This window comes from Lemur catta, chromosome 13 (genome assembly GCF_020740605.2).
Source record: "Lemur catta isolate mLemCat1 chromosome 13, mLemCat1.pri, whole genome shotgun sequence".
Taxonomy (NCBI): Eukaryota; Metazoa; Chordata; class Mammalia; order Primates; family Lemuridae; genus Lemur; species Lemur catta.
The window spans coordinates 23,121,059-23,148,301 of record NC_059140.1 but is presented as its reverse complement, the minus strand read 5'-3'; the positions used below and the strand labels follow the sequence as shown (position 1 = coordinate 23,148,301).

At 41.7% G+C, this 27,243-nt stretch overlaps 1 protein-coding gene across 11 annotated transcripts in view; it reads right to left on the bottom strand.

Moving 5' to 3' along the window:
* Positions 1-1,738: 1,738 nt before the first annotated feature.
* The window catches only part of DOCK9 (dedicator of cytokinesis 9), a 266,081-nt gene continuing 240,576 nt past the window's right edge, over positions 1,739-27,243 (bottom strand). For all 11 annotated transcript variants that reach the window (XM_045567090.1, XM_045567095.1, XM_045567093.1 and 8 more), the window contains 8 exons: positions 18,536-18,658; positions 17,704-17,817; positions 16,009-16,155; positions 12,861-13,071; positions 7,467-7,657; positions 5,271-5,371; positions 4,998-5,136; positions 1,739-2,999 (listed from right to left, as the gene is read on the bottom strand). In XM_045567090.1, coding sequence (XP_045423046.1) covers positions 2,877-2,999; positions 4,998-5,136; positions 5,271-5,371; positions 7,467-7,657; positions 12,861-13,071; positions 16,009-16,155; positions 17,704-17,817; positions 18,536-18,658 — 1,149 coding nt within the window. In that variant the 3' untranslated portion in view covers positions 1,739-2,876. The remainder of the gene's footprint in view (positions 3,000-4,997; positions 5,137-5,270; positions 5,372-7,466; positions 7,658-12,860; positions 13,072-16,008; positions 16,156-17,703; positions 17,818-18,535; positions 18,659-27,243) is intronic.

Sequence of the window (27,243 nt, the reverse complement as noted above, 5' to 3'; positions counted from 1 at the left end):
GTCTCTGGAGTTTCTACACTGAGAAACTTGGTCATGTGGTTAAACAATTCCCTATGGTTATTTTTCCTCATTCATGTGACCCTTTGATTTTATGCACCTGCTCTCAGCAGCTGTCTTCCTTGTGAGGGGCTGGGTCTATTTAAGTATATCACCTAGAGCGAATTCATTCCTGGGTGGCCAATATCCCTAATAAGGTATTAACTAGAGTTTTAATTCCAAAGTTACCTCAAAAACAATGCTCCTGGGCGGGATAAGGAGTTATTGTTTCATAGGTACAGAGTTTGGGAAGATGAAAAAGTTCCAGAGGTGGATGGTGGTGATCATTGTACAATGTGAAGTACCTAAAGCCACTGAATTGTACACTTAAAATGGTAAACATTATGCTATGAATATTTTACTTCAGTTTTAAAAAAAAGAATGAGTAGGATCTATGGGAAAACCCCCAAATTTACTAAAAAACAGCAATACAAAATTATTCCAAGAAACTGCAACATTAATGTGTAACTTCATACAGAAATTAAAATTTTATACATGAACTAAATGAGGTTTTTAATTGATACAAATGTGTTTCTCTGTGGGGTCCATAGTAGATATTCCAACTTGGAGATGGTTCCTTTCTCCACTGTTTGTGAGGGCTGGTCACCTTCTGAACAACCTTATCTGACACGGACTCTTTCCAGACTTTTATTTATCTTACTACATGGTGACTTGAATTTTATGGCTTCTAAATGAGGCATTTATGACTAGAAAATCCAGCTCAGCGACAGACTCTTCTGACCACCCTGATGACGTTAGAGTCAAAGGATTAATATATTACCCTGGGCTGGGATGTCAGAGACTTCCGTTAAGCCCTAGGATGGTCTAATGAGTGGGCTGTAGACTCTTGTGGGTTGCTACCATGCTTCACCACCATTTCTTCAAGACCTCTTCTCCTTACCAGTGATAGAGAATGTTTCAGACACTGCAAGAGCCTTGGCTACTCTGAGCTCAGTACACAGCATTGTAAGTTTTCTTTAGCTGGTCATGTAAAATGCCAGCCTTTACAGCCCTTCAAGTAGAAAAACCAGCTATTTCATTTCTCATAGAAAGTTTTCTGTTCTTCCGTCACAGGAACTACATGGGGCTGAGTGACAATGAACTGACCTATCTGCTGGGGCCACTGGACACACCAGAAGCAGGACCAGCACCTGTAATCTGAGCCACTGCGTGACCCAGTTCAGGGTTTGTGGCGATATAGGACCGAGGGGGCGGGTGCACACTGGCCGTCTGTGCATTGCTGGGATGAATGACCACCTTCTCCCACTAGAGGCCCCTTGTCCCACATTCCTCTCAGAAAGGAGATGACGGAGACGGAAGCCTCGCTATAGCTGAAGAGGAGAAGCCAGAGGCAATACGATGGCTACATACCTGGCATTGACTGGTACAATTCTGAGCCAGACCACGGCACAACAAAGCACTCGTCCAGTCATCTGGAAGGAATGACTTCTAGACCTGCTTTTTGAAATCTGTATCATGGAACTTCCACAAAAGCAGAGCAACAGGTTTTATGATTTCCCATGCACCCAAACTCAGCTTCAACAATTGCCAGCGTTTTGTCAGTCTTGTTTTATCTATCCACCCTTTTTTTCCCCTCAAGTATTTTAAAGAAAATTTCCGATACCACGTGATTCACTCCAAAGATCCCAGAATCCTGCTCCTCTTATCACTGCGAAAGAATAATGCCCAGTCTCCACTCCCAGAAGGTCAGCAAGGTTATTTTAATACAGATGTGATACAGAATGTTTAATTACAGCAGGGCAGTGATCCCAGTTAAATAAAATTAAAAACCTTTATTTTCCCAAATATAAAATTACTAAATTAATGTCATCAAAGAAAATATAACATGGTGAAAGCTTTAAATTATACCACCATTCACCACAGGATTTATGATTTACCAATTACATACTCCACCATTTTGGCAAAAGGACAAAATTTTTAAACAGTTTATAAACCTAATATAGCAAAGACTGTATACATCTCCATATTGCACTTTTTTATGTACAAGAATAAAACAGTAAAGTGTATTGCATATACTAAGAACAACACAAATTTGTCACAATTAAACTTAACGCAGAAGCTGATGTATTAAAAATGTAGAAATGTAATAATACATGTATGTACAGAACGCCGAGACTGTATTAACAAACTATATATACATAACAATATACTGTACTACTTTTAACTTTTTAGCATAGTTGTGTTTATTAATACAGGCCTTTGGTGCTAAACGGCTTGACTAGTTTTAAGCTCACATAGTTTCTTAAGCGTTCGTATTTTTTAAATGCAAGGAAATGAGTATAAAAGCACTAAATTTCCTGGTTCACTGGTACAAAAATTACAATGGTCAGTTCCTTTAGGTCATCAAAAACTAGTCACAAAAATAGTTCTTGTATTCAACCTGAATGTGCCACAGGAAAAAAAATATTTTCAAGATTTTCCAGCTCAGCCTAGAGGCAAAATGTGGCCCCTCAGGCCTCAATTTCAGTGCTGCTGTCCCTGCTATGTACATTCCAAAACACTTTCTTTAGGCCATTTGTTTTAATACTACTCTGTAAAGAAGAATAAAATTTAACTCCAGCTTAAGAGTGTCTACCACACACCTCTGTTAAGACACAATGAAAATTTTGAATATTGCCAGTTAGATTTAAAAAAATATGTGCACCCTCTTACGACTCCCATAGAAAAATCTGCTAAGAAAAAACACAGTTCTCTCTCTCCCTTCTCTCTCATTCCTCTTGGCTTCTTCCTCTGCTCGGTCTCCCCAGTGATTAGCTTTGGAAATCATCCTGAGTTTGCAAACAAGAAAGCGAGTCCCCCATGTGGTCCATGAGGCGAGGTCACACCACCGAGGACGAGCTGGTCATTCCGTGAACCATTGTGCTTGTTGGGGTCCCGCTGATGGCATTGAAGATGTGAAGGGAATTTGGTAAAACGCTCGCCTTCTCCTCCAGGGGGCAGATCTTGAGGCACAGAAACAGAACATTACCAGAGCATAAGGCCCCAAGCAGACACTTCACAAAGCGGTGTGTTTCGTGTCACACACAGATTGTCATCCAACAGTCACTCCGTTACTGAGAGTAACGGCACGCCCTGATAGCTTGGCTTTCTCGGTGGACAGAGGGAGACTTTTGGCTTACCTAGTAAATGACCATTTTCAGATCAGGATTGTAAGGAGAAAGTCAAGAACCGCACATTTTGTTTCCTCTACAAGTTAGTGAATGGAGAGCCTTCTAGACTCACCAGATCACAGACTCACAGGTCTATCTTACGCATGCTTGACTGGAACACAGCCTAGCCTTGTCCCTTGAAAAAGCCTTTTAAAATGAATTTGGAGCATCCGTGTTTCTCTCCTGGCTCCTCCTTTTCTCAGGGTCTTACAGATTTCATCTTGGGAAGGAGAGGGCAGCTACCCTTCTGACCCTCAGCAAGTATCTTTCCACCCCTGTGTGCCTGGGAGGGATCTGAGTGTAGTCTTCACCGCCAGCCAGGTGGACACTGAGAACACATGCACAGAGGCCCCTGGGGTCCCCAAACACAAGGCTATCCCCGTCACAACCCTTTATGCTTATGGGTTCAGAGAGCTCAATCTTCATAATTGTTGACATAATGGAAGTTCAAGGTAGAGTTGAGAGCAAAGCACTGCATTAAACATCCACACTCTCTGGGAGCTTAATAGCTTCAGCCCACCATTTCTTCCTACTTTCATTCTTCCTAGTGCCGAATGCTGGCACCCACTGATCAAGCTTTCCGTTCTGCGGAATCTGTAGGCTCCACGGAAAAGATCTCAAGTTTTCTCCCAAAATTTGTTCCCATAAGACTCTCCCTTTCTGCTTCATTATTCACATGGTCATTTCTATAATCATTTCAATTTTTTCTACTTTTTAAAATGTCCACAAGAGGTTGCTTTCCTCTGCACTGTCATTATGCCAATATCTACAGGTGCTCAAACTCAGTAATAACTTTATGTGAGTTAGTTTATCAGAAAAATAAAATTAAAAAGTGACATTACCATCCCATCTGAATGTGTTAGCATGGAGGGGGGAAAAAAAGCAAGTGCATTAAAGCTCACATATTAAAGTTCGTTTCCTGCAATGGAAATGTTCTAACTAAATCATCACATGACAGGACAACTAATACAAACAGCCCTGTTTCCACTTTGCAAGACAAAAAAGCAATAACGTAGGGAACAGACAAAACCAGTTACGTGTTATCAAGATGCTAACATTAACCATAAAGATTAGAACAGTGACTCAGATGAAGTTCCTATGGTAGGTGGAGAAGGGACTCCTCACAAAACAATAATGTAGATGTTGCTTCACTTGGTACCCTGGTCACCTGTCTCCTCTGATGACTACTGAGCCCACATACAGAACTCTAGTGAAGAAATTCACATAGGAAGGAGGGAAGATCAATCGAGAAGATGCCCGTAATGACAAGAAACATAGAAACAGCCATGAAGAATCCACTGGGACCCTCAGGTCAGCTGTAAACGGCCAAAACTGGAATAGCCCTATAGTTTTAAACAGCAAAAGACATTTAATGCAACAGATAATTCCTGAAACCAGGTTGGTAAGCCCCGTTCTTTCACAGCATTGAATGAATAAAGAAAGTTGTAAGAGCAGTATAGATATTTTTGTGTGTGTGTGTTTTCTGGCTAGATCAGGTGGGAAGAGACCAAGCTTATGAAACACAGCCACCTCTAAGAGCAATGATGAGGTGGGTGCTGCTCTCCCCAGGTTGCTTTAGATAATGATACATAGGCAATCCAGTAGCTGTTCCTTAGATACCCTGGGGCTAGAGAGTAGCAGGAATGTGGTAGGCTACATTTTTTCTTCAGGGATCAAAATTGTGGAAGGATAGCAGAAGGCTTAGGTCATCACAGGGTGTACCTGAGACCCCCAACTAATCTTCATTCCCTAAACAAGAACTCCAAGGTGTCCGAGCCAGGTGGCACTTACCTGCTCGTGCATGATTTCAGAAAGCTCTTTTGCCATTTCCCTGTAGTTGGCTTTCATTTCTTCCTGATACTCTAACTGGTCTTCTTTAATTAGACGTTCATTTACCGCTAAGGCCTGGCCGCAAGCTTCCACAAATTGTCTGGAATGGTGCGGGAGGGGAAATAAAGGCACATGGAGGACAAAGAATGAGTCTAACCAGTGTCATCTCTTTCCAGAGTGAGCAGAGAAATTATCAATATGTGAAGAGAAAAAGACATTTTCAGTGTGCTTTACCTGAAAACTTCCTTAAGCAACTTCACTTTATTGTCAGGATATCTTTTTGTGTTTGTGTCATCTAAGAAAGCTCGGGCATATGCTAGTGGACCAGCATTGACCTAGGTAAAGAACGAAGATTTGAAATTATGTGAGGAAGAAAATTACCATTACCATTTCTTTGGTTTCAGTTGTCATGCACTAAAAACGCCGTCAGAGTGAGTTTGAGTTAGTCATGACCCAGCCTTCCAGGAACTTACAACCAAAAAAACCATAAAGCACACACTGTGATGTGTCACTTGAGTCCATCACCTCAGCCTCCCTCAGGGCACTGTGATGATGGTTCATTTTATGTACGAAGAAACCAATGCCTGGAAAACTGGGGAGCCCGTTCAAGTTTGAACAGCCAGTAAGCAAAACACCAGAGATCCTAGCCCACATCTTCCAACTCCACGTCAAGGATTCTTACCACCAATGTATTTGGCCACTGGAATTTGTGCCATACTACAATGAACAGGTCTGTCTGTTGAATATAAAAGATAGTACATATGCAAGGTTTTAAAAACCAGCTGTTCACTTCACTGAATTGTGTAGCCAGCCACGGGCAAACTGGTTTGCCATCCTCAGATGAAGTAACACTTGCAGGTGTGCTGAGAGCCAGAGATTAGGAGCATTTAGCAACGTGGAGAGTGAACTAGAACGCTGCATCTCTCTCTCAATTAGCTAAGAAGAGTCCTTTGAAGTTGGGTAAGTCAGGAAATATAGGAACACAGAGAGAAAGGAGGTTGGACACACTGGAGTGGGAAGGAGGATGTTCTGGGCATCTGGGACAGCTTGGGAAAGGACTCGACCATGTGATCACTGCAAAATTTTTCCTGGGAAGTCTGGTGGCTTGGAGAATGCAGGAGATTTGGTGGAGCTGTCTCCTGTGGTTGTGATCCGTGGTGTGCAGGATTTGTATGCATGGCAGGAGCACTGAGCCAGGAGAACTCTCACCATGAGATGTGAGAGACGGGGGCACCAGCTGCAGCGCTGAGGCATGCTTGCCACTGGAGGGAGGTGATTTAACATTTACCAGTTACCTAGGGCACTGTATAAGATAACTTTCTAAAAACCTCTTGTTGGCTGGGTGTAGTGGCTCATGCCTGTAATCCTAGCACTCTGGGAGGCCGAGGTGGGAGGATCTCTTGAGGTCAGGAGTTCGAGACCAGCCTCAGCAACAGTGAGATTCCTGTTTCTACTAAAAATAGAAAGAAATTACCCAGACAACTAAAAATAGAAAAAAATTAGCTTAGCGTGGTGGCACACGCCTGTAGTCCCAGCTACATGGGAGGCTAAGGCAAGAGGATAGCTTGAGCTCAGGAATTTGAGGTTGCCGTGAGCTAGGCTGACGCCACAGGACTCTAGCCTAGACAACAGAGTGAGACTCTGTCTCAAAAAAAAAAACAAAAAACCTCTTTTTAAAGGTAACAAACAGAAAAGTACATATACCACAGGTATATAGCTTAATGAATTTTCAAACTGAACATATATGTTAATCAGTATCTAGATCAAAGATGATCTTTTCAGTAACTGGTGCACATCACTTGGATGGCCATGTGGAAAAACCATACCTTGCACCTACCCTACACCACACACAAAAATCACTTCCAGATGGATCACAGATCTAAATGTGAGTGCTAAACAAAGGAGGAAAACATAGGAGAATATCTTTGGAATCTTGGAGTAGACAGAGATTTCTTAAAGAGAGCATAAAAATGCTACCAGTTCAGAAGAAAATTGGTAGATTAGACTATATTAAAATAAAGAATTTCTGTTAATCAAAAGAAATCAAGAGAGTGAAACTTAAGATACTTTTTCAGATACAATTTTCAGAAAACGATTTTATAAGAAAACCTGCACTTTATATTTAGAAGAGTCTTGATGCTTCCAATTAGGTACTTAGAACTCCCCAAACTGCTGAAAAATCATAGTAGTATGAAGCGCTGTCTCTTTTCTCTCACTGATGGCTTAGTGACAATGGCAGACCTCATGGCAGGGCCGGGTAGGGACCCTAAGGCCACCTCCCCCTCTAATATCAGGAGAAACTGCACAGACGAGGCAGTCCTTGGTAAGCCAAGAACCTGAAGTGGACCGTGCTGGTGTGGACGGCCTGAGATTCAGCAGGGTGCTAGGGGGCCTTCCCTCTGCTGCCCTCAGGCCTGCTGGGCCGCTCACCTGAACACTCACGCTGCCCTGGAGTTTGAGCTGCAGCTTGATCATGTCCACCTCGGCCGAGGAGCACAGCTGCCGGAGCTCCGCCACCTTCTTACTCATCTCGTCAATGGCCACTTCAATGGGGTTCAGATCAGTGTGGTGCTGATACATGACAGGGATCCGCTTCTTCACGTAAGGGAAACAGTGAATTGCTGCAGAGAATGGGGCCCAGATTATTCCACAGCTTACATGATCTTTACTGCTGCTGAGGTAAGAGTAATTATTATTTCCACTTTATAAATAAGAAACCCAAAGCTAGCTTGCCAAAGTCACACGCTAGCACTTTGTGGAACCAGAATACTGTCTTCCTTTATCATCATGTAACCGTTTAATGACAGGCTGTATCACATAAAGTCAAGAGATTTGGGACCTTCTTATCCCTTTAATGTGAGAAGTGTGTCTGTGAAGAAATCACTTTATCATTCCTTGCTCTATTTTCTCATCTATAAATGCCCTTGGAAAGTTCTAAGATCTGAGTGAATCGGCAGGTAAAAGATGACTCTGACAACATAAAAAAGACTCAACAGTTTTGAGGTACTATGTAATACATTAAGTCCAGAAAATAGTTCCATAAAAATATCCTTGAGAAATTCATTTTTGTCCACAGAGCTTTGAGCCACCTGCTAAATTTGCACAAATCTGAATAATCAATGAAAAATAACAAATGAGAATATACTTCTAAGCAAAGCATTTCATGAATGAGAAATTCAGAAGCTTTTAGAGTTGTGCTACTAATAAAGGTATTTTAAAACTTATAGAAATGGATAAGAAATATAAATAAATATAAATAAATATTTACTTTTTCTTTCAGATTTTTTGCCAAGAAAAGCCAATTAATATTGTTTTTATTTATCACAGTAAGATACCTAAACATATCAACACCAAAGAGTTAGTTTAAAAACAAACAGAAAAATAGCAGGTTCTAATTTGGGTCTGTTTCACATTTTTAACTTGTTGCTTTATGTGGTATATAAATATCTATGAATATCTATAATAGTCTCACTTAATATATATTTACTAGCAGACATGTAGGTAAGTACTTAAAGCTTATTTTATTTTTTATAAGGAAAAGTTGGATGGGAGTGGTCATGCTTGGATTCACTACGATTTCATCAGTGGCCGGGGAGAGTTTACTCAGGAAGGACTTGTCACGGAATGGAAAAGGTTACCGCCCAGAAAAACCAGAGTTCCAGGGGGCCAACCAATACCTGGACAAAGCTCAAAAAAATGTCCTCCTTGAGGCAACCTTGTCTGTCACACACCTATAGGCCTGTTCTATTCTCAAATGTTTTGCCAGTGGAAGTTCAGGATTCCTGTCTTGGGTTTCACACAGTTTTTTAAATGGCAGCGCTGGGATCCACGGACCCGCTTTGAAAGAGGCTGCTCTGACAATTAATGACAACTAGGCCTCACTGTTCCCCAGCCAGGGCGGTAGCCCCTGGACAGAGGGGTATGTGTTTGCATAGTCCTGTGTGCTTCACAGAGAAACGGGACCACCTTCCTGTTTGTAAGGAAGGAGCACCTGTGGAAACGCTGAGTGGGACCAGCAGCCATGTCATGGGCTTCGTGAGTGCCATGCTGTGGTAGCACCATTAGCTCAGACAGAAAAACCAACTCCAAGTGTAATGTTTGTGAGGTGTCCAGGGATCACACCGACTTCACCTGGTATAGAAGTCCTGAGCCACTGCCGCTGGGATGGTAGCTGCAGCCGGCCACAGGTGGAGTGAGGTGCAGTGACACCACGCAGAGAAAATCTGTGGTCCATGCTGAGCCTACAAGGGCCACGTGATCTGGGACCCCTGCCAACTGTCCCCATCCCCCCTTGCTGTCCTCACATGCACTCTTCTCTCACGGGCTCCCTGGGCTGCAGCCCCACCAGCCCCCTCCTCATGGTTCCCCGAGCCCGGGCCACATGCCCCCACCGTTGGCCTTTGCCCTGACGTCTTCTCCCTTGATGTTCCAGGGCCCACTCCTCACCTCCTTCAGGTCTTACCAAATGTGACCTCTTCAACGAGGCCTACCCTGTCCACCCCATTTAAACTGCAACCCTCCCCTCAACCTCATGCTCCCAATCTCCTTTTGCTTTTGTTCAGAACACAGATTACATTCCAACACGGGTCCGTTCACTCATCTGTTCACTGCCTATCTTCTACTGTCTGTCTCCTCTGGCTGGACAGTCAGCTGCACAGGGCCACAGACATGTGTTTTGTTAGTGTGCCTGGTGGGAACACTGCCAGCATGCAATACATCTTGTGGAATGAATGAATGCATTACTGCCCAAATGACTACATGAGAGAGCAAACTGGCCCCGGAGGCTGGACGATTAGGTGACTGACTGAGCAAGCCACTGAAGAAGACCCAGCTGACGAGCGTGGTGGCTGTGTGGTCTGCCTGGCTTGAATAGAAGGTGGAGGGCAGGAGGCTGTTTCCAACCTGAGTGGGAGTCTGGGCATGATTTGGAAGACTTTGGAACGTGACTGGGAAGAAACTCCTCGGCAGAAGTTCCATGAAAGGAGGAGAGGGGGTCACGTTTCGTGTTTCAGGGCAGGCTCAGAAAGTGCCACTGAGGAGGCTGGAGGGTGATCATGAGGGCTCTCAAATGAGCACTGGGCACAACCCCAGAAGGTGACCCCTGTACTAGTTCGGGGGTCAGGGAAGGCCAGGGGTCCCTACAACTTGGAAGGCCAAAGGTTAGATTTGAAGCAATGCAATGCAAGAACCCAAGGGATCAATAACTTAAGGGAAAAGTCTCAAGTTCAAAGTCTTCAGAATGCCCTAGTATGCATACCTAAAGGTTGATACAGAGTTTGCATGTTTTTAGTGCCTTTTCTTTTTAAGAGACAGGGTCTTGCTCTGTCATCCAGAATGGAATGCAGTGACACAATCATAGCTCACTGCAGCCTTACACTCCAGGGCTCAAGTGATCCTCCTGCTTCAGCCTTCCAAGTGGTTGGGACTACAGGCACGCGCCACCATGCCCAGCTAATTTTTAAATTTTTTAAAATTTTTGTAGAGATGGGGACTTTCTAAGTTTGCTCAGGTTGGTCATGAACTCCTGGCCTCAAGAGATCCGCCCACCTCAGCCTCCCAAAGTGCTAGGATTACAGGTGTGACCCACTGCGCCTGGCCTTTAGTGGCATTTTTATAAGTTTTTCTCTAAATCTTTATGCTGCCCAGGAAGTATTAATATCATTTTAATATTCTGAGATCTTTCAGGACAAAAATTACACCTTTTATGTGTGTGTTTGGTTGGACTATAATCCCCCTTTGCTCACCACCAACCCCAAGGAGCTCAACAGTGGATAAGATCTAGCAAAATCAAGTGCATTCTTTCCCCTCCTGGCTACAATTTACAAAGTATTTAACATCATGAGATGCATGTTCTAACTCACATTTTACAGATGAGGAAACTAAGGCACAGAGAGGGTGAGCTACCTGCCCAAGGTCACACAGTGAGGCTGTGACCCGGGTCTGCAGGACATCCAGGCCAGCCCCTCAGCTGCAGACAATGGTCACTCCCTGGGCCAACTGCATGTGTGTCTACTCTGCAGTGCAGTCACTCTGCGTCCCCTCTGTCCTGGCAAATACAGAGCTTTGCTTACATGCCACATGCTTTATCTAATCTCAAGTAGCTATGTACAGAATGCTAATCTGTACCCCTGAAGGAAATGTGCCGAGGGAAAACACCCTCTGGTAACTGTTTATGAATCAGTGTGCTACCTTCACAATAATCATGATACATCCTGGCCTTGACTTGGCAGTGAACCAGGTTTATTTAAAGCAGCAGTTCTCAAATCTGGGTGTGCGTCAGGTCACCTAGAAGGCTTGTTGAACGCAAAGAGCCCGGCCCCACTCCCAGAGTTTCTGATTCAGCAGGTCCGGGGTTGGGCCCAAGAATGTGCATTTCTAACAAGTTCCCAGGGGATGTTGATGCCGCTGGTCCTGGAGTAACCTTTGATAACCACTGATTTAAAGAATCAAAAGTCAAGTCATCAGAACTATACCAATAAACACCGTGAGCTAGTAATTCTTGTAAAACAGTTCCATCTAGAAATGTAGTTATCTTGCTTAATAAGAATTTGCTACTGATCTGTGCATTAGAAAATTAATTCATTTATTTATGGGGCAGGAGCTAACATTTGTGAGGACAATATTGTCTGTGCTTCACATGTTACCTTGTCATTCTAAAAGCAAGAGTAAGATACTTTAATAATATAGGTTTTAAACTTTTATCTCATTTCCCTCATAGGGAGAGTAAAACTTACCTGCAATACGCTGTCCTGAGCTAATTTATAATGACTCATATTCTTCTTTTGATAACAGCTTTACTGAGGTATAAAGCACACACCATACAATCCACCCATTTACAGTGTGCAATTCCCTGGTGAGAGCTGAGAATCACCTGGATGCAGCATCCGACAGTACTTCCTCCATTTATGATGATAATGCTTAATTACAATGTTCCACGTTATAACCCACACGGAAGCACAATGCTGACTTCCAGGTAAGCAATGGGTGCTTTTCTGGTTCAATGTAACCAAAGGCAACTCTTTGGAAAACGTGTCTAAATGGTGGCTCATTCGGCATTCTGAATAGGCCTCCCACTGATTTTTTTGGTCAAGAACTTGTTTTATTTTGGGTTACCCCAGTTATGCTGCTGACCCTAACCTAATGAAGCGGTTAAACTCCCCCAAAGAAGATAAAAATCACCCTCAAGATGACTCTACACTGTCCTACTGGGAAAAGATGCAAAGCACATTTCCAAGAATGGGTTATCGATGGTTAATCAGTGCCAAAGGGATCAATGAAAATTGCATTAGCAGAACAGCGAGCTTCCTGGCAGTGCAGGTACTCAAGCTGAAGCTGGCTGGCCACCACCAGTGAACAGGTAGAAGAGATTCAGCCTCATGTCCCATTTATTCATTCAGCCTAAAACTGCTGAGCAGGTCCACGTGGGAGCCTGTGTGGCAGAGGTGTGTGAAACAGGTCCCCTCCGTGCACGGCTGCTGGATCTGGGGCCACAACCTAGAGAGGGCTTCACCAGGTTTCAGAACGAGTCTGTAAGTCAGCTGAAACTGTCCGCAAAAGCACCTGGACAGATAAGGGGCCACCATTTTCATCAGATTCTAAGAAGGGTAAACGATCTTACACTAGGTATGAACTTCTAGTCTGGTGGAAGAAGAAAGAGTAGACAGATAAACAAAGAATGTCACGAGTATTCAAAAGTAAGCACTAGGTAAATGTGGAATTGACATGGGCATGGAGGATGGTAGCTAAGCTTGAAAGGCCCTTCCAGTTCTTGAAGCTTCTGAATCCCTCCCAGACAGCCCTTCCTCCCGGCGTCAAGACACATACCTGTCAGTATGGTGCGCCGCTTGCACTGCTCTTCCACCCCTCCCTGCCTCTTCCCAGCCTGGGTAAAGGGCATCTCAAACATGAAGCGGCGGATGTTGTGCGATCTTTCAAACTCTGTTTTCCTTTCTTGCAGTTCTTTTTCATCAAAGAACGGGGTCACGTGAGTCACCTGGATATACGCATACTTGGAATCCAGGTCCTTAGGGTTGACCTTTAATTGAATAAAGAAAATGGAAGATTGGTGCTATTTGCAGGAATCTCTCAAACTTTGCCTAAGCTGTATTTCCCAACTTTTTATGAGTAAACATGTTGGGGGAAAAAGTAGCACAAAACCCACTCACATACCCACCACTTGGATCAATGATTGCTAACATTTTGCTATATTTGTTTCAAATATACACATACATGCACATATGTATGTGCACCCACGCACATATACAGACTTTTTTTAGCTGAACTATCTCAAAGTAAGTGGTATACATCATGACATTTCAGTCCGCTTCTCCTAAGGGGGAGGGCATTCTCCTCTATAACCACAATACATTACCATACCTAACAAAGTTAACAATCATTCCCTAATATTATCCAATACCCAGGCTATATTAACATTTTCTCAAATGCCTCCAGACTGTTACTTATAGCCATTTGTGTTTGAACCAGAATCTAATCCACAATCACACTTTATATTTAGTTGTTATATCTCCCTCATCTTGTTTAATGTAGAAGAATTCCCCACTAATTTTTTTGCATGACATCCAATTTTCTGTAGAAATCTTGCTCGTTTTCTTATTGAATGACCCTCAGTCTTAATTTTTCTGTTTCCTAAACTGCAATATATTTGTCTAGGAATTTGTTTTAAGAATAATGTTTGAAAACTAGGCCTCTAAATTATCATTAATCCGTAGGCAGATCAGATTAGATGCCAACAACTTCAGACTAATTTAATACAGGTACACATTAATCTAAGACAGAACTAATGATAAGTTTAGTTTCTACTTAACATATAAATGGTTTTCAAACCACATTGCTAGAATTGGTGGTGCTCTCATTTCTGTGACATGATAGAAAATTAAACACAGGCATTTTCTATAAGACACAAAAGCTTATTAGGGAGACAAACCAATTTTGCACATTTTAATTGGATTTAACCTTCTAGAATAATTAAAAGGGACACAGAAACAATGACTGTGCAGAGAATGTGGTGACCACACAGGCAATGAATGAGAACAGGACAGTCTTACTGTTCTTGGAACAGAGATGTTTGTAAAGAAAAATGAAAAATGGATGTGAAACTGGTACTTTGAAAGTTAACAAAATACATAAAGTCTTAGAAAGTTATTATTTATGTTTTAGAAAAAGCCATCTGGCCTTCCATTCTAACTGTATTTGAACCTATTAAACTTAACGTTGTTTAGCAGATACATTTCAAAGGCAGTGGGAGAGCCACCTTCTTGCCGACTTTCAGTGGTGTTTCCCTACTCTTCATTCCCCAGGTGTGTGTGCACAGATGGGACAGAGGACTGGTGCTTGGTGGGAGAGGCAGTCCAGTAACTCTTTCAGCTGCTGTATCAAGGGCCACATATTAAAAGGGGAAGAAGACTGATTGAGAACTTGGAGGAAACTCTGTAATGCTAAAGCCACCATTTGATGCAAAGGTTTCGGTTTCAGAGAAAAAGGCAAATGGGACCAGAGTAATTTGGCCTACAAAGTGAGGAGGCCTTCATAAAGTTGTGTTGACGTTTCTGCTCATAAATGGACCAATAACGTGTATATCCCTTTCCCTGTGTGCAGCTCTGTTAAAATGACAGTAAAGAATTAACCTGCATGTACCTAGGAAAGAACAGACAGCAGTGGCTGGGAGACTTGAATGAGCCTTTGGAGGAAGGTGTGTGGAGGCGCTACTTGACTTGACAGAGTGGAGGAAGTTCCCATCCATGTTCCCCCGGAGGCGGGTAACACAGGTGAGCCGGTGCACCCCTCATAAGTCTGCAAGGACTAGATTTGTTGCCTGAAAGATTAGGGAGACTGAGTGAGGCATGGGGTGGAAAATGGGGCAAGTGGACCATAGTCCCTATCTGGACTCAGGAACGCCAAGTTCCCCTCCCTAATCCCCACCTTACAAGAGGCCAGAGGTCATTCTCTGAAGAAACTGGTCTGGAAACTGTAAGTGGGTCCACGAGTCTCAGCAGAAAGCAGGGCCAAGGTACAGAGTGGACAGAGGGCGGGTAAGTGAGAGGCCTCCCCCTCCCCAGCACCCCTCCCACCTGGGCAGGAGAATGGAGGATTCTTCTCTGGAGAGAGTGAGAGGCCTCAAGGAAACAGATTTTAGACACTGAGGACCCAGAGGAGGGCTCAGGAAAGAAAAGCCACCAAGGATCACCCCAAAATGGTGCCCTTAGGAAGAGGCAGGGCTCATCCCTGGTGGAGAGCCGAGCACGAGGTTTTTCCTTTTGTTTTAGAGACGGGGTCTCGCTCTGATGCTCAGGCTGGAGGGCAATGGTGCTATCAGAGATCACTGTAAGAGGACCATTTGTAATACAAAGAACAAAAGATCTACCTCTGCCTGAGTTTCGGGAAGCAGAGGGATACCTGGCTTCCTGGAGATGTCCAGAAGAGGGTGGGACACATAAATGTACAGGAAAAATGTGTAGGTTCCAAAAGGGTCTTCATGAGAGCAAAACACAAGAGGACAGCTTCTCTACACACAAAGTCAAGCTCACTCCTATGATCATCCTAGCTGGTGACTGCATTCCTTGGTCTACCTGTCTGTCCATACATCCAACCATCAGTGACACAGACTGTCAAGTCACGTCTAAGTGCAGAGGAAAGTGCAGTGAGTAACAGAACTTTGGACCCCACTCCTTCAGACTTTCTAAATATCTGCACTAAAAATGACACATCCCTTCAGATGTTAATTATTTTAAATTAATATCTTTTTTAAAAAGTATGCAATAAAGACTTGCTTAATGTCAAGGATGCAATGGAAAGCACAAAAAGGTATTAAGAACAAATACACCTGCTACTCAAGGCCAACCATCCTTAATTTTTTCTTGTTTTTTTTCTATACACATTTATAAATATATAATCCATCACATTTAATCAATCAAAACATTATACTGCTATGAAACTTATTCAAACACAGTCATACCTTGCCAGAATCTTGTATCATTTTGACATTTTCAGAACCAAATTTATCTGAGTAAAGTTTAAGGAGTCTCTGAGAAATTTCTGACAGAGGTGTGAGTTTGGGTTCTTTGTAAATGTACTCCTTTCCGTCTTCATCTTCAAAGAATCCCTGTGACATAAAAGCACAATTAGAGTTCTCCCCGAATACAAGCCCAAGGCTTACCACCCAGGAAGGGTTCTTTTATTACAAGGGAAAGAAAAAAAAAAGAAAAGAAAAGAAAAGAAAAAAGGAATGGTTCTAAAATAAAATCCTACTTAAACAGGCTTTCTGAATAACAAGGAAATGATAATAATGGGAAGTCTAGGTGCAAAGATAAAGGAAAAACACAAAATTGCAAACTTATTGAAGAATGTTGTCATTAAGTGTTGAGTGAAATGAAAGATTTTGGATTCAAGACTGTGCTGTTTCAGTGAAGTCTGATGATGGAGTCAAGCCTGTTTCACGTTCCCAAGAAGCAGAACTCACTAAAAAATGATCAGTAGCCTGCGGCAGGCAGGCCTCAGAGATACACACACATCCTTTCTTCTGTCTGTTCCCATTTACATGGGATTTTACAGCGTTAACTGACACATTCAGGCCTGGAGGATGTTTAGTGCAAGTTACGTGAAGTTTGCATAAATCCTATTTTGTTTTACTGATGAGGAAAAATATTAAAGGCCTGTAGCACAATATCAGAAAACACTTTCATCATCAGCAGTCATCCTGTGTTTTAGCACCAATCATGTTTGACTACAAGGCTCAGAATTGCATGGGAAGTGAAAAAGGTTGAAAATCAAAGTCTAGGCTGGGGTTAATATTCAAAATAAATTTTAAAAAAGTTTCTCATCTAAAATAAAAGAGAGAAAATTGTGTAAAAACAGTATATATTAAAAAAAAATGCAGGCTAACATAAAACAAAAAACACCCACATCAAACTAGGAGTTTAGATGCAGTAATTTCACTACATTACTCGTTTTTTAGACATTTACTGTAATTACCTCCACATCTGTTTCACTGTCTGTAAACTGGTATTGCTATAAAGTTATAAAAGACAATAACAGAATAAATTGAAGGTTATATAATGCTCACAGAAAACCACACACCCTAAACAGATGGATTATAACTTATACCATTTAATAATGTTAGAGATTTAAAGGTTAAAATTTAAATAAACCCTTTCATATAGGGTCTCTGAAATATTATAATAGTAAATATACTTGTGGAGATATTATATTACAAAAGCTAAAGATGCACAGGCACAAATGAAACCAGAAAGTCTTAATTGTTTAAAACATGCAATACAGATGAGGAAACAGGTGATTTATTTCTGTAAATGGAATAAAATGTTAATTTTATTTCGGGGGGAAGTTTGTGATGACTGGACAGATATACATACAGACTTGAAAAGGAAACTTGCAAACCACACTGAAGTACCAGAGATACCACTAAGAATGGCTTATGGAGGAAGAACTTACCGCTGCCTTAAGAAAGTAATAAAGAAAAGACAGGAAGAAAGAAAAAAGCAGAAAGTTTACTACTGAGGAAGAATCATACTAAATATGACAAATTCATCAAATTAGCATTTATAGAAAACAGAGAATTTACAAGATATTAACGTCATAGAGTTAAAAAAATAAAACGACTTTGGACAACCTACGGAATGGACAGGAGGCTCACCTGTCCAAAGAAGGCTACCCGGAAGTAGGTCCCTAGGAGCCTGCGGCCCGAGTGCATGACCTCGGTCACTTTGCTGTAGGCCCGGTGCAGCGTGTCATACAGATGGGCTAGCCTCTGGAAAACAGAACAAAACCCATTTCCTTCCCACTTGCAACTAGCAGAATCAATTTTAAAGTAACAATTATATGTGATAACGGAGGTGAAAATTCCTTGAACTTGAGTAAAAAAAATAAGAATATATCATGACTGCACAACTTGTAGTGATCATTTATGAATGGTAATGTTTCCTACCCAAAGGGTCAACCTGCATCTGAAGACCCATCAAGTTTCCACATCACAGTAAGCAAATTCTGTTTTCAAGTTACCGTGAGATGTCAGAGATGGTTCTCTGATGCCATTTTTACTAGTCTTTGCTTTCATTACTCTGTTTGACAGTTAGGAGACACTGGACCAACTCCCAAACCCAGGAAGAATGGAAGTGACACCATTTTCCCCATGCAGGTAGAGCAAGGAAGAGTTCTGAGGAAAAGGGCGCCTGGTGATCACAAAACTCTGTTCATGGCAGCCTTTCAAAAGTGGAGTGTTGGGGTGATGACCCTTGTAGTTTGAGATGTGGGTGTCTGCACAGAGGTGGGGCCCAGGTATGTGTGATGCCTGATGACTCTTTGGAGGTGGTGCCTGGTGACCCCCTCCAGCGTAACATGGAGGGTCAGTAGACCACAAGCTCGTCACTGACTTGTGGCCTGCTGGCTCTTTTGGCATATAAGCAGGTCTGGGGATATGTCACACCATTGTGCTCTCAAACAGGAAAAACAAAAAGCCATTCTGATACCTCAAAATCCCTCCGCTTCTCATAAATGGGGATGATGAGTTTATAGATGTCAGCGATCAGCTCATAGCGCTCAGCTTTCCAGAGCCCGTCTGCACACTGCTCCAGCAGCTCCATCAGCACATCCTGGGCAAAGAGGAGGGCAGGGAAGAGCGTTATGGGAACACAGCATGGTACTCCTTGCAGAATACATAACTGCTAAGACTGCAAGGAGGAATATTTCTGCCAGGAGAGGGATGAAAGACTACCCTTCTCCATTGAATTGCCTTTGAACCATTGTCAAAAATTAACCAACCATATGTGTGTGGGTCTTTTTCTGGACTCTACCTTTTATTCCACTGATATATGTATCTATCCTTGTGCCAACACCACAAGGATATTTTTGATGCTATTGTAAATAATACTGTTTTTAAATTCTGATGATTTTTTTTAAGGAAAGTACTTTAAGATTAAATGACATCTAGCATATTTGTTTCTAGGAATTATAAAAAACAATCATTAACTATATAATAAAATCATAGTATCTCTAAATGAGATTGATTTTTGTACACTAATCTGATCTTGCTAAATTGAATTATCAGTTTTAGTAGCTTCTTTTGTAAATTCTTTGGTGTTTCCCTCTGTCACATAAGACAACTATGCCTTGTGTGAATATAAAAAGTTGTATTTCTTTTTCTTGCCCTACTGCATTGGCTAGAACCCCCAGCAGGATGTTGAATAGAGTGACGAAAGCAGATATTCTTGTCTTGTTCCCAGTTTTAGGGGGGAAGCATTCAGTCTTTCACCATTAAGTATGATGATAACTGTAGGTTTTTTCTTGATAGTTTTTTTTTTTTTTGAGGTTAAAAAAGTTTCTTTCTACTCAGTTTTTTTTTAAATCATGGATGTTTAATTGTGTCAAATGCTTTTTCTGCATCTTCTGACATGATCATATGGTTTTTCCTATTTATTCTATTAATAAAGTGAAACTTTGGTTTTCAAATGTTGAACCCACCATGACAATAAACCTCCCAGAATAAATCTCACTTGGTCATTTCTCTTTTTTATATATTGCTAGATTCAATTTGCAAATATTTGGTTAAGGGTTTTATAGCTGCTTTTTAAACATGTTTGTATCCTCCACAATATTATAAATGAAGGGCAAGCCCTGTGTTTTTCATTACTGGCCTAATGTTTCATTACAGGCCTAAGTTTATAGATGCAAATAAAATAAACACTTTTAAAGCAGTTGTAAATCAGTTTATCAGAAAATACTATCTAAGCCAAGACCATTTAACTCCTATGTCATATTTACAACATACAGATCATAAAACTGCCATTGGGTACCAATGCTTATAAAAAGGTACACGAGTTTTTTCATGCTTTTATTGTAGGCCTCATTAAGTACAAACAACAAAGCCAGACATGTGCAGTAACCACCATGATAGCCATAGCCAAAGAAGAATCAGAAAAGGTTCTAACACCATCTCTTTTCTTTTGCATTTGTATTACAAAGATGTACATCTTTCTTAGTTGTGTCTCAAATCTTTCCCAATGGACAATCGATCCATGCTAAGCACGACAAAATTTTACAATGCTTTTCATGCTCCTCTGGTTATAAAGAGCTAAAGAAAAGTATAAGAATAAAACTTGTACAATGTCTACATCAATATACTTATCTTTCCATATTTGTAAAAGTGGGGAATGTATCATGGGTGGAACCTCATAGGTATCTTTTAATAAAACTTTATCCATCAAATAAAACTTTATCCATCAAAATGCTCTGAAAACTGTAAATTCTGTAATGGTAATTCACAGGCCAATTAAACAAACCTCTCTTATTACAAGCATCACTTTCTACTTTGTATCCATTAAAAAAAATCCTTACTTCTACTATGCTACATAATGTACCACAGTGCCTACCCCCTGTCCGGCGGGGAGACAGACCCGTGGAGAGGTTATACAAGATGGCGGTGGGTGCACCCACAACGCACTGTGAAGGACTAGGGTGCTGAGAGGGGCAGCACCCACCCAGCAATGAGGGGAAGGGCAGTGTGGAAAGCTGGGCAAAGTGGTGGCGGACTGTCTAAAAGGAGGATCAGGAGTTAGTGAGGAGAAGCTGAAGGTGGCAGTGGGAACAGGATGACCCAGAGGAGAGAGCAGAGGTGGCAGGAGCAGCCTGGGTGAAGGCAGGGTGTGAGGGATTTACAAGTAGTTTGAGGGGCTGTAGTATAAAATCTGAGGCCGGGAGGTGGGAAGGAGTAAGCATACATTGAACTGGCATACTCAGAGCTTTCTGTGTCAAAAGTAAATTAGTAATTAAATGTAGATAATTTTACAGGACATGAAGCACATGTGGCCATACCTCAACTACCACAATGGACAATGAAGTATTATACCAGGAAGATGTTATTAATGATTTTCAAATAATGGTCTGTGTGTCCAAGTAAGGTACCTACGTACAGCAGCCTTTCAGGTATATTTTAAATGGCTCTAGATTTACTCCATAAATATATATCAAATAGAATTTACGGATAGTTTCCTGGTGAGATTTTTTTTTTATCAACAATAGAAATTTCTTACTTCAGAAATTCTTAATCGATAGACAAATTTGACTATGTGCTATTTTTACTCTTGTTTAGTCAAACTAGAAACAGGTAGAAATTTTAATAACAATGAAACCTAAAATCAAGTAGCATATGAGTATTGATATATGATATATATAATACATATGATATGATATAGACAATTGAGTTCCTATGGGCAAACCTATTATATTTGGTACAAAAAGATTAAGTTCAACCAGGGATATTCCACAGAATGGATGGGGAATGAGTAAATTTGATAAAGTGAATAGAATTGAGTAAATATGAAATAAGTAACACAATTTGATCATTATCAATAAGTAGAAAATTTAACATGTCATCAACTTTTATACTCTACTTAACATCTTCTTTTCTGATTCTGAAGGCACTCAGAATCCGTAGTTATTGTAAAGAATTACCTACTTATTTTTATAGTATGTAATACATACTATAAAAAGGAGAGTTAGTATAGATTTTACCCAATAAAAAACTGAAAATGGCTTTTATATAAAAAAAGGTAAGTTCTTCTCTCATAAAAATAGAGTGTGGACTACCAACATCAAAGTTTAATTTGGTAAGGTAAATTATTCAAACTAAGGTCAAGTCTATACCTAGTGCTTTACAGCTGCATCGAGTAACAAATCTTTGAATAGAAGTAACCAATAATCGTAGACAGTTAAGTTTGAGAGAACACATGTCAACATAAAATTTTACAGAGTCATAAAACTAAGACACAGTAACTAAACACTGGAGCATATATGAATAATATTCTCAGCGAAATTCTACTTATTCATTTACTTTGAATTCTCAGCAATCACTGCATCTGAAAACCAAAATGAATCCAGACAATAGCCAGACAATGGTAACCTTGGAACGAGGTCATACAGCATGCCTGATGGTTTTACACCCATGTTTAAAATTTAAATGCCAAGATATCTTTTTCTAAATTATTGACATATTCAAAGAACTGTAAGTAATAACTAGTAGGGAAAAAAACCCTCAATGAACTCTATGCATCCGGAAAGTATGCATTTTATGATATTTGACTAGACTTAAAAAGATCTCAGTACACCAAGTTTTTAAGCCAACAAGGAAGCTTTTTAAAATGCAATTAGCCAGGCCCATTTTAAAGTGTGCCATGGTGCTGCAATCAAAGGCACCAAGCATCTGTCTGTGGAAATAGCACACCAACGCTGTGTATGTGCACACACAAAAACGCCTGCATAAGCCTGTTTGTGCAGTATTATTTAAACTTTGTTTCATTTAGATGCCATTTACTCCATCTCAGGATTGATTAATTTAATTAGCCTTGCCTATGAAGCTAGATGTTGTCTCTATTATCTACCATTTGGGAAAAACTGTAAACATGTGAGCTGGCATGAAAATGCAATGGCGTTCTAGCACAGCATAATTCACATTTCCACCATATCATCATTTCTCCAGATACAGATGAGGACCACTTGCATCAGAATAATCACTTGGGATGATGAAAATACAGATTCCTGGGCTCCATACCCACCCAATTGAATCTGGGGATGGGGGGGTCAGAATGAGAATCTATATTTGTAACAAGGATCCAAGTAATTCCTAAGCACCCTCAAGTCTGAGGGCTGCTGCACTGGGTGAAACTCTGAGGCAGAGACCCCACTTACATATCCCCGAGCTAGCACTCGGCACATAGCTAGTTTATGGAATGAAACAATGTACGTCAAGGCAGAAATTTCCAGGTCACAAAGAACTCAGACAACTTCCCATTCGGATTCTTGGGGACTGCGGTTTGGGTGTTTCCCCTCAGAGGGTTAGGCATCAGAAGCAGTACAGTGTGCTATGCCAGGGACCGCATCTCGTTTACCCTGGTATCCCCGCACCTAGTGCAGTGCCAACGAAGCCCAGCACATCCTTGCAAAACAAAGCACGGTGATATGTGGTGGCATCAGGCAAGGGCAAAGCAGTCACACAAGTTCCACCAGCCCAGTTCCCTACTCACCGTGACTACCACTGTGAATCGTTAACTAGCGGGGACATGCTTTGAAACTTCCGTGGTTCCAAGAGCTTTGTCAGTCAAGGAAAAGTGGATGGTAAGATGGCTCTACAGGGCTACGATCCCCAAGCTCGGATGAGAAATGAACAGTAATCACAGACTGTGTTCTGTTGATACTGCTAAATCCTGGGACGTAAACATTTCATGTTTGTTACTGGTGGCTGTTTCTGAATAGAAACAATTTTGGCTCAGAGAAGCCAGAGACTTCCCTTGATAAGTTAATATAATGTTTATTATACCCAATGGAGATTCTGCAATGGCAATAAAACAACAGTTTTGTGCACTAAATATAGCCAATTCTTGTTATATGAGGTAGTTATGTTCTATAAAGTCACCATGAATTAGTGAATACTGGCCTATTTTCTGGGGAAAATACAGGGTTAGGTTCCTGCGAGTCTCTGGTTACAATATTTTCCTCAAGAGATCAATACGTAAGCTTGTTTTATGTGTTTCTGTTTAAAGATACCTAATTTAATATATATTGCTGATTCATTAATATCAAATTCATGGCCAACCGTACTAGAAGTTACGCCTGAGTACAGCTTATATCACACATGTACACAACATTACAGCCTTCTTGTGCCGAGAACCCTACACCTGTGGTTCCCAACCCCCAGGCCGCAGAACATTCCAGAGAACTCCAGAGCCCACCTCTCCATCCTATCCTGTCTGTGGAAAAATTGTCTTCCATGAACTTGGAGGGGTGGTGCCACACAGCAGGAGGTGAGTAGCAGCCAAGTGAGCAAAGCTTCATCTGTATTTACAGGGGCTCCCCATCTGGAAAACTTGTCTTCCATGAAACTAGTCCCTGGTGCCAAAAAGGTTGAGGACCGCTGCCCTAGATAGCACTTTAGCACTACACTTGGGGCCATTTTCAATAGCAAAATCCACAAAAATGTGAAAAACATGGCATTAAATAGACCATGAAAAGAACACATGTTCACAGTATGAGAGCTGCAACAAGGCAGCAGAGTGTTACCTTGTTCAACCTCAGCAGGAAATGTGTGTGCTAAGTGGCTCAAATTATTTGCTGTTCTGAGCATATCCCTGAACACCACAAAAGCACCACGAGTATTGATTTTGGGGTTATAAAGAAATGTTAGCAGGTAGGCAGATAATGAGGATCGACTGGGTTTTCCACGTCCCCCTCTGGGCCCTGTTCTCCCAGCTCTGCGCTCAGGACTGCGGCCTGCGGCCTGCACGAAGGCTCCCCGTGCTCTGGCTCAGGCTGAGGGAGGTCCGGTAGGCGGGAGGGCAGGAGGAGAGTGGGGTGGGTGGTCACCCCCTCCCTCCTTGCCAGGGTGTCCTGAGGAGTCCTCTACTGGAACCCAGAGGTCCGGTCAGGTGGCCCCTCTGTGCAGTTTCTCCCTCTCTCCCTTCACCCCTCAGGTTAAGGGGGGGAAACCATCCGGTGCTAACCTCGGGGGAACTGCAACATTCTTTGCTGGTTTCCCTAAATCCTCTTGGAGCTTTTAAAAACAGACTCTTTATTAGACTTTCTTCAATTTCTCAAGCATGCCACCTACACCCTTCCAAGTCCCTGGTCCTGTATCAGTTAATGAGGGAGGGATTTCAAAACTGCACCCTCGGAACTGGGAACTCAGAATTCTTCAAACTGCACAGGCTCAGACTTGTGAAACAAACTGTAATTATGGAGGTTGCTTTTTATCTAATCAAAAGCAGCTGGGATTCTGCTCTTCAGATCAAGGAAGGTGGAACTGGCGCCAATAAAAACTCATCTGAAGCCTGCTGCTAAGAGAATGAAGTATTTTTAGGTAATGTCCCTGAAAAAATCATTTTAGGACAGTATCTAAGGCACTGAATTATATCTGATAATGTAGATTAAAAGGGCAATGAATTTTATTAAACTGTGTTATCCACTTATTTCCTGTCAGCTTTTCCCAAAAACTCCTTCCTCTCTGGCAAAGACTTTTATCTTTCTTTTTCTTGCAACATCCTGGGAGCCACCCACCATCAGCAAAATGTGCATGGCGATTTCTGTTTTTCTGTCTATTAGAACACATGTTACTCTTTCCACTCCCCGCTAGTTTCAATCCTGATGTGCCGGGCTCGCTGAGGACTTTATAACCCCACTGTGTTACATCCCAGTCATCACTGATCATCATGTACTATGGACCTTGTTAAAGATTTACCAAGTTTATGCTTCAAGGACAGGGTGGCAAATCCATATTCTGAAAGTAGCTTTTAGATAAAGTGATCCTTGTCACAGGCTTAATTATTACTCAGAGGGGTGCCGTTCACACATTTCCCCCACAATGTCTGTACTTGATCTCAATAGGCTCTAGTGACTCTTTCAGCCTATTACTTAATCAGATGAGCAAACTTGGGCTTCATTTTATCATCCCTGGGAGTAGGTTATTGGAAACTGTTTACTTTTAAATCTTTAATTGTTCTTGGCATCACTTCTTTCTTTATCTAATTGCAAACAAAGTGGTACGCTCTGGAGGTCTGATTTGGCACAGGGATGCAAGGGTGGTTTCCACAGGAGACGGTGCAGTCATGCCTCTTCTCAGGGAAGAACTCAGTCAAAACGTACCTTGCAATGAGGAGTTCAAAGCCAAGAGCATGCAGGCCTTGTTCTCTCCATGACAGGTTTCACACTTGCGAGTAAAAAGTGAAAAAAATCGCCATCTGTCCAGGCATTTTATGGTGGAGATACAGCGGAAACGCTAACACCATGTGACAACCTAGTTGCTTCTTTTCTTCCAGGATACTTAGAAAACTTTATGGTGGCTAAAATTATTTTAATATTTAAACATGAAGTACACTCAATATATTATCCTCTTTTCTCACGTTTAGTTTCTAATTTTGAGGGCCATTTGACACTAGACAATTTACAGCAGTGGGTTCTTAAACTTTTTGAACTTAAGACCCCTTTATAGATCTTAAAAATTACTGAGGACCCCAAAGAACTTTCGTTTACATGGATGTTCTCTTTCAATCTTTACAGTGTTAGAAATGAAAACTGAAAAAAAAACTGTAAAAAGATTTACTTTTTCATTAAATTCAAACAATAAACTTATTACACAGTAATTTTTTAACGAGAAGAATAATGGTATTTTCAAAAAGAACAAAAAGAGAGGGAGGGAGGAAGAGTACATTGTTTGATATGTTTAATGTCTGACTTTGTGGGTAAAACCTGGATTCTTATCCCATCTGTGTTCAATCTGTTTGAGACATTGTGGGTTGAGGTATACAAAGAAAACCCAGCCTTGCCAGACACAGTTGGAAAAGTAAAGGGCCTCAAAAATGCCCTGAAAGGGTCCCAGGACCACACTTAGAGAACCGCTGATTTACGGACTGGTTGATGTCACGGAGGATTCAAGGGCCCTCCTGACTGGCATGAACACGGCCGACGGCCATACTGTTAACTGCATGCCAGCCCACCACTGCCCTGCGGCACAAGGTAAACCAACATAGGAGCAGAAGGTAGTCACTCCTCCTCTGCAGTTCCTTCCCTCCACATGAAGACTCGGACAACTTCATTTTTCTTTAAAAGATGAGCAGAATTAAAGAGCTTTCCCTTGACCATTTCGTTCTGCCCTGGGCCTGCAGAGCCCTGCTGGCAGAAATTCACGGGAAAGGAAAATAGTGAGTGCGAGCAGAAAACTGGCATCTATTCACATTCTTACCTTTATTTCAAAACTCTCCAGTTACAGATAAGTGGCCTCAAGCCTATCTTGTTTTGGCAAGAAATCTGCAGAAATTGTTACAATGATCTCCATGGTGGGTGGGAGAGGGTGGTCTATTTCCTAAGGCCCTGAGGATCTGGCCACAGCACACAAGCAGAGACAGGGACCGTGGCCCTAAACAGGGCTGCCCTGGCCACGAGCCCAGTCTGAACTCTCATAGCTTTGAGTGTGGTTCCAAGGGAGATGACTAGTGTTGGAGGCAGTAGATTAAAACACCCATAAAACTCAGGAGCCAGAGAACTTAATTGCTAGAAAGAATGAGAAACTTTACGGTGAATCTATTAGACCTGTTGCTAGAAGTACTTAAGCCTCACTTCACTGTGATTCAACCCCTCCCACCCTCTTTCCAGAGAAAAGGAGGCATTCCTAGAAAGGGAGAATGGCAGGAGCTCC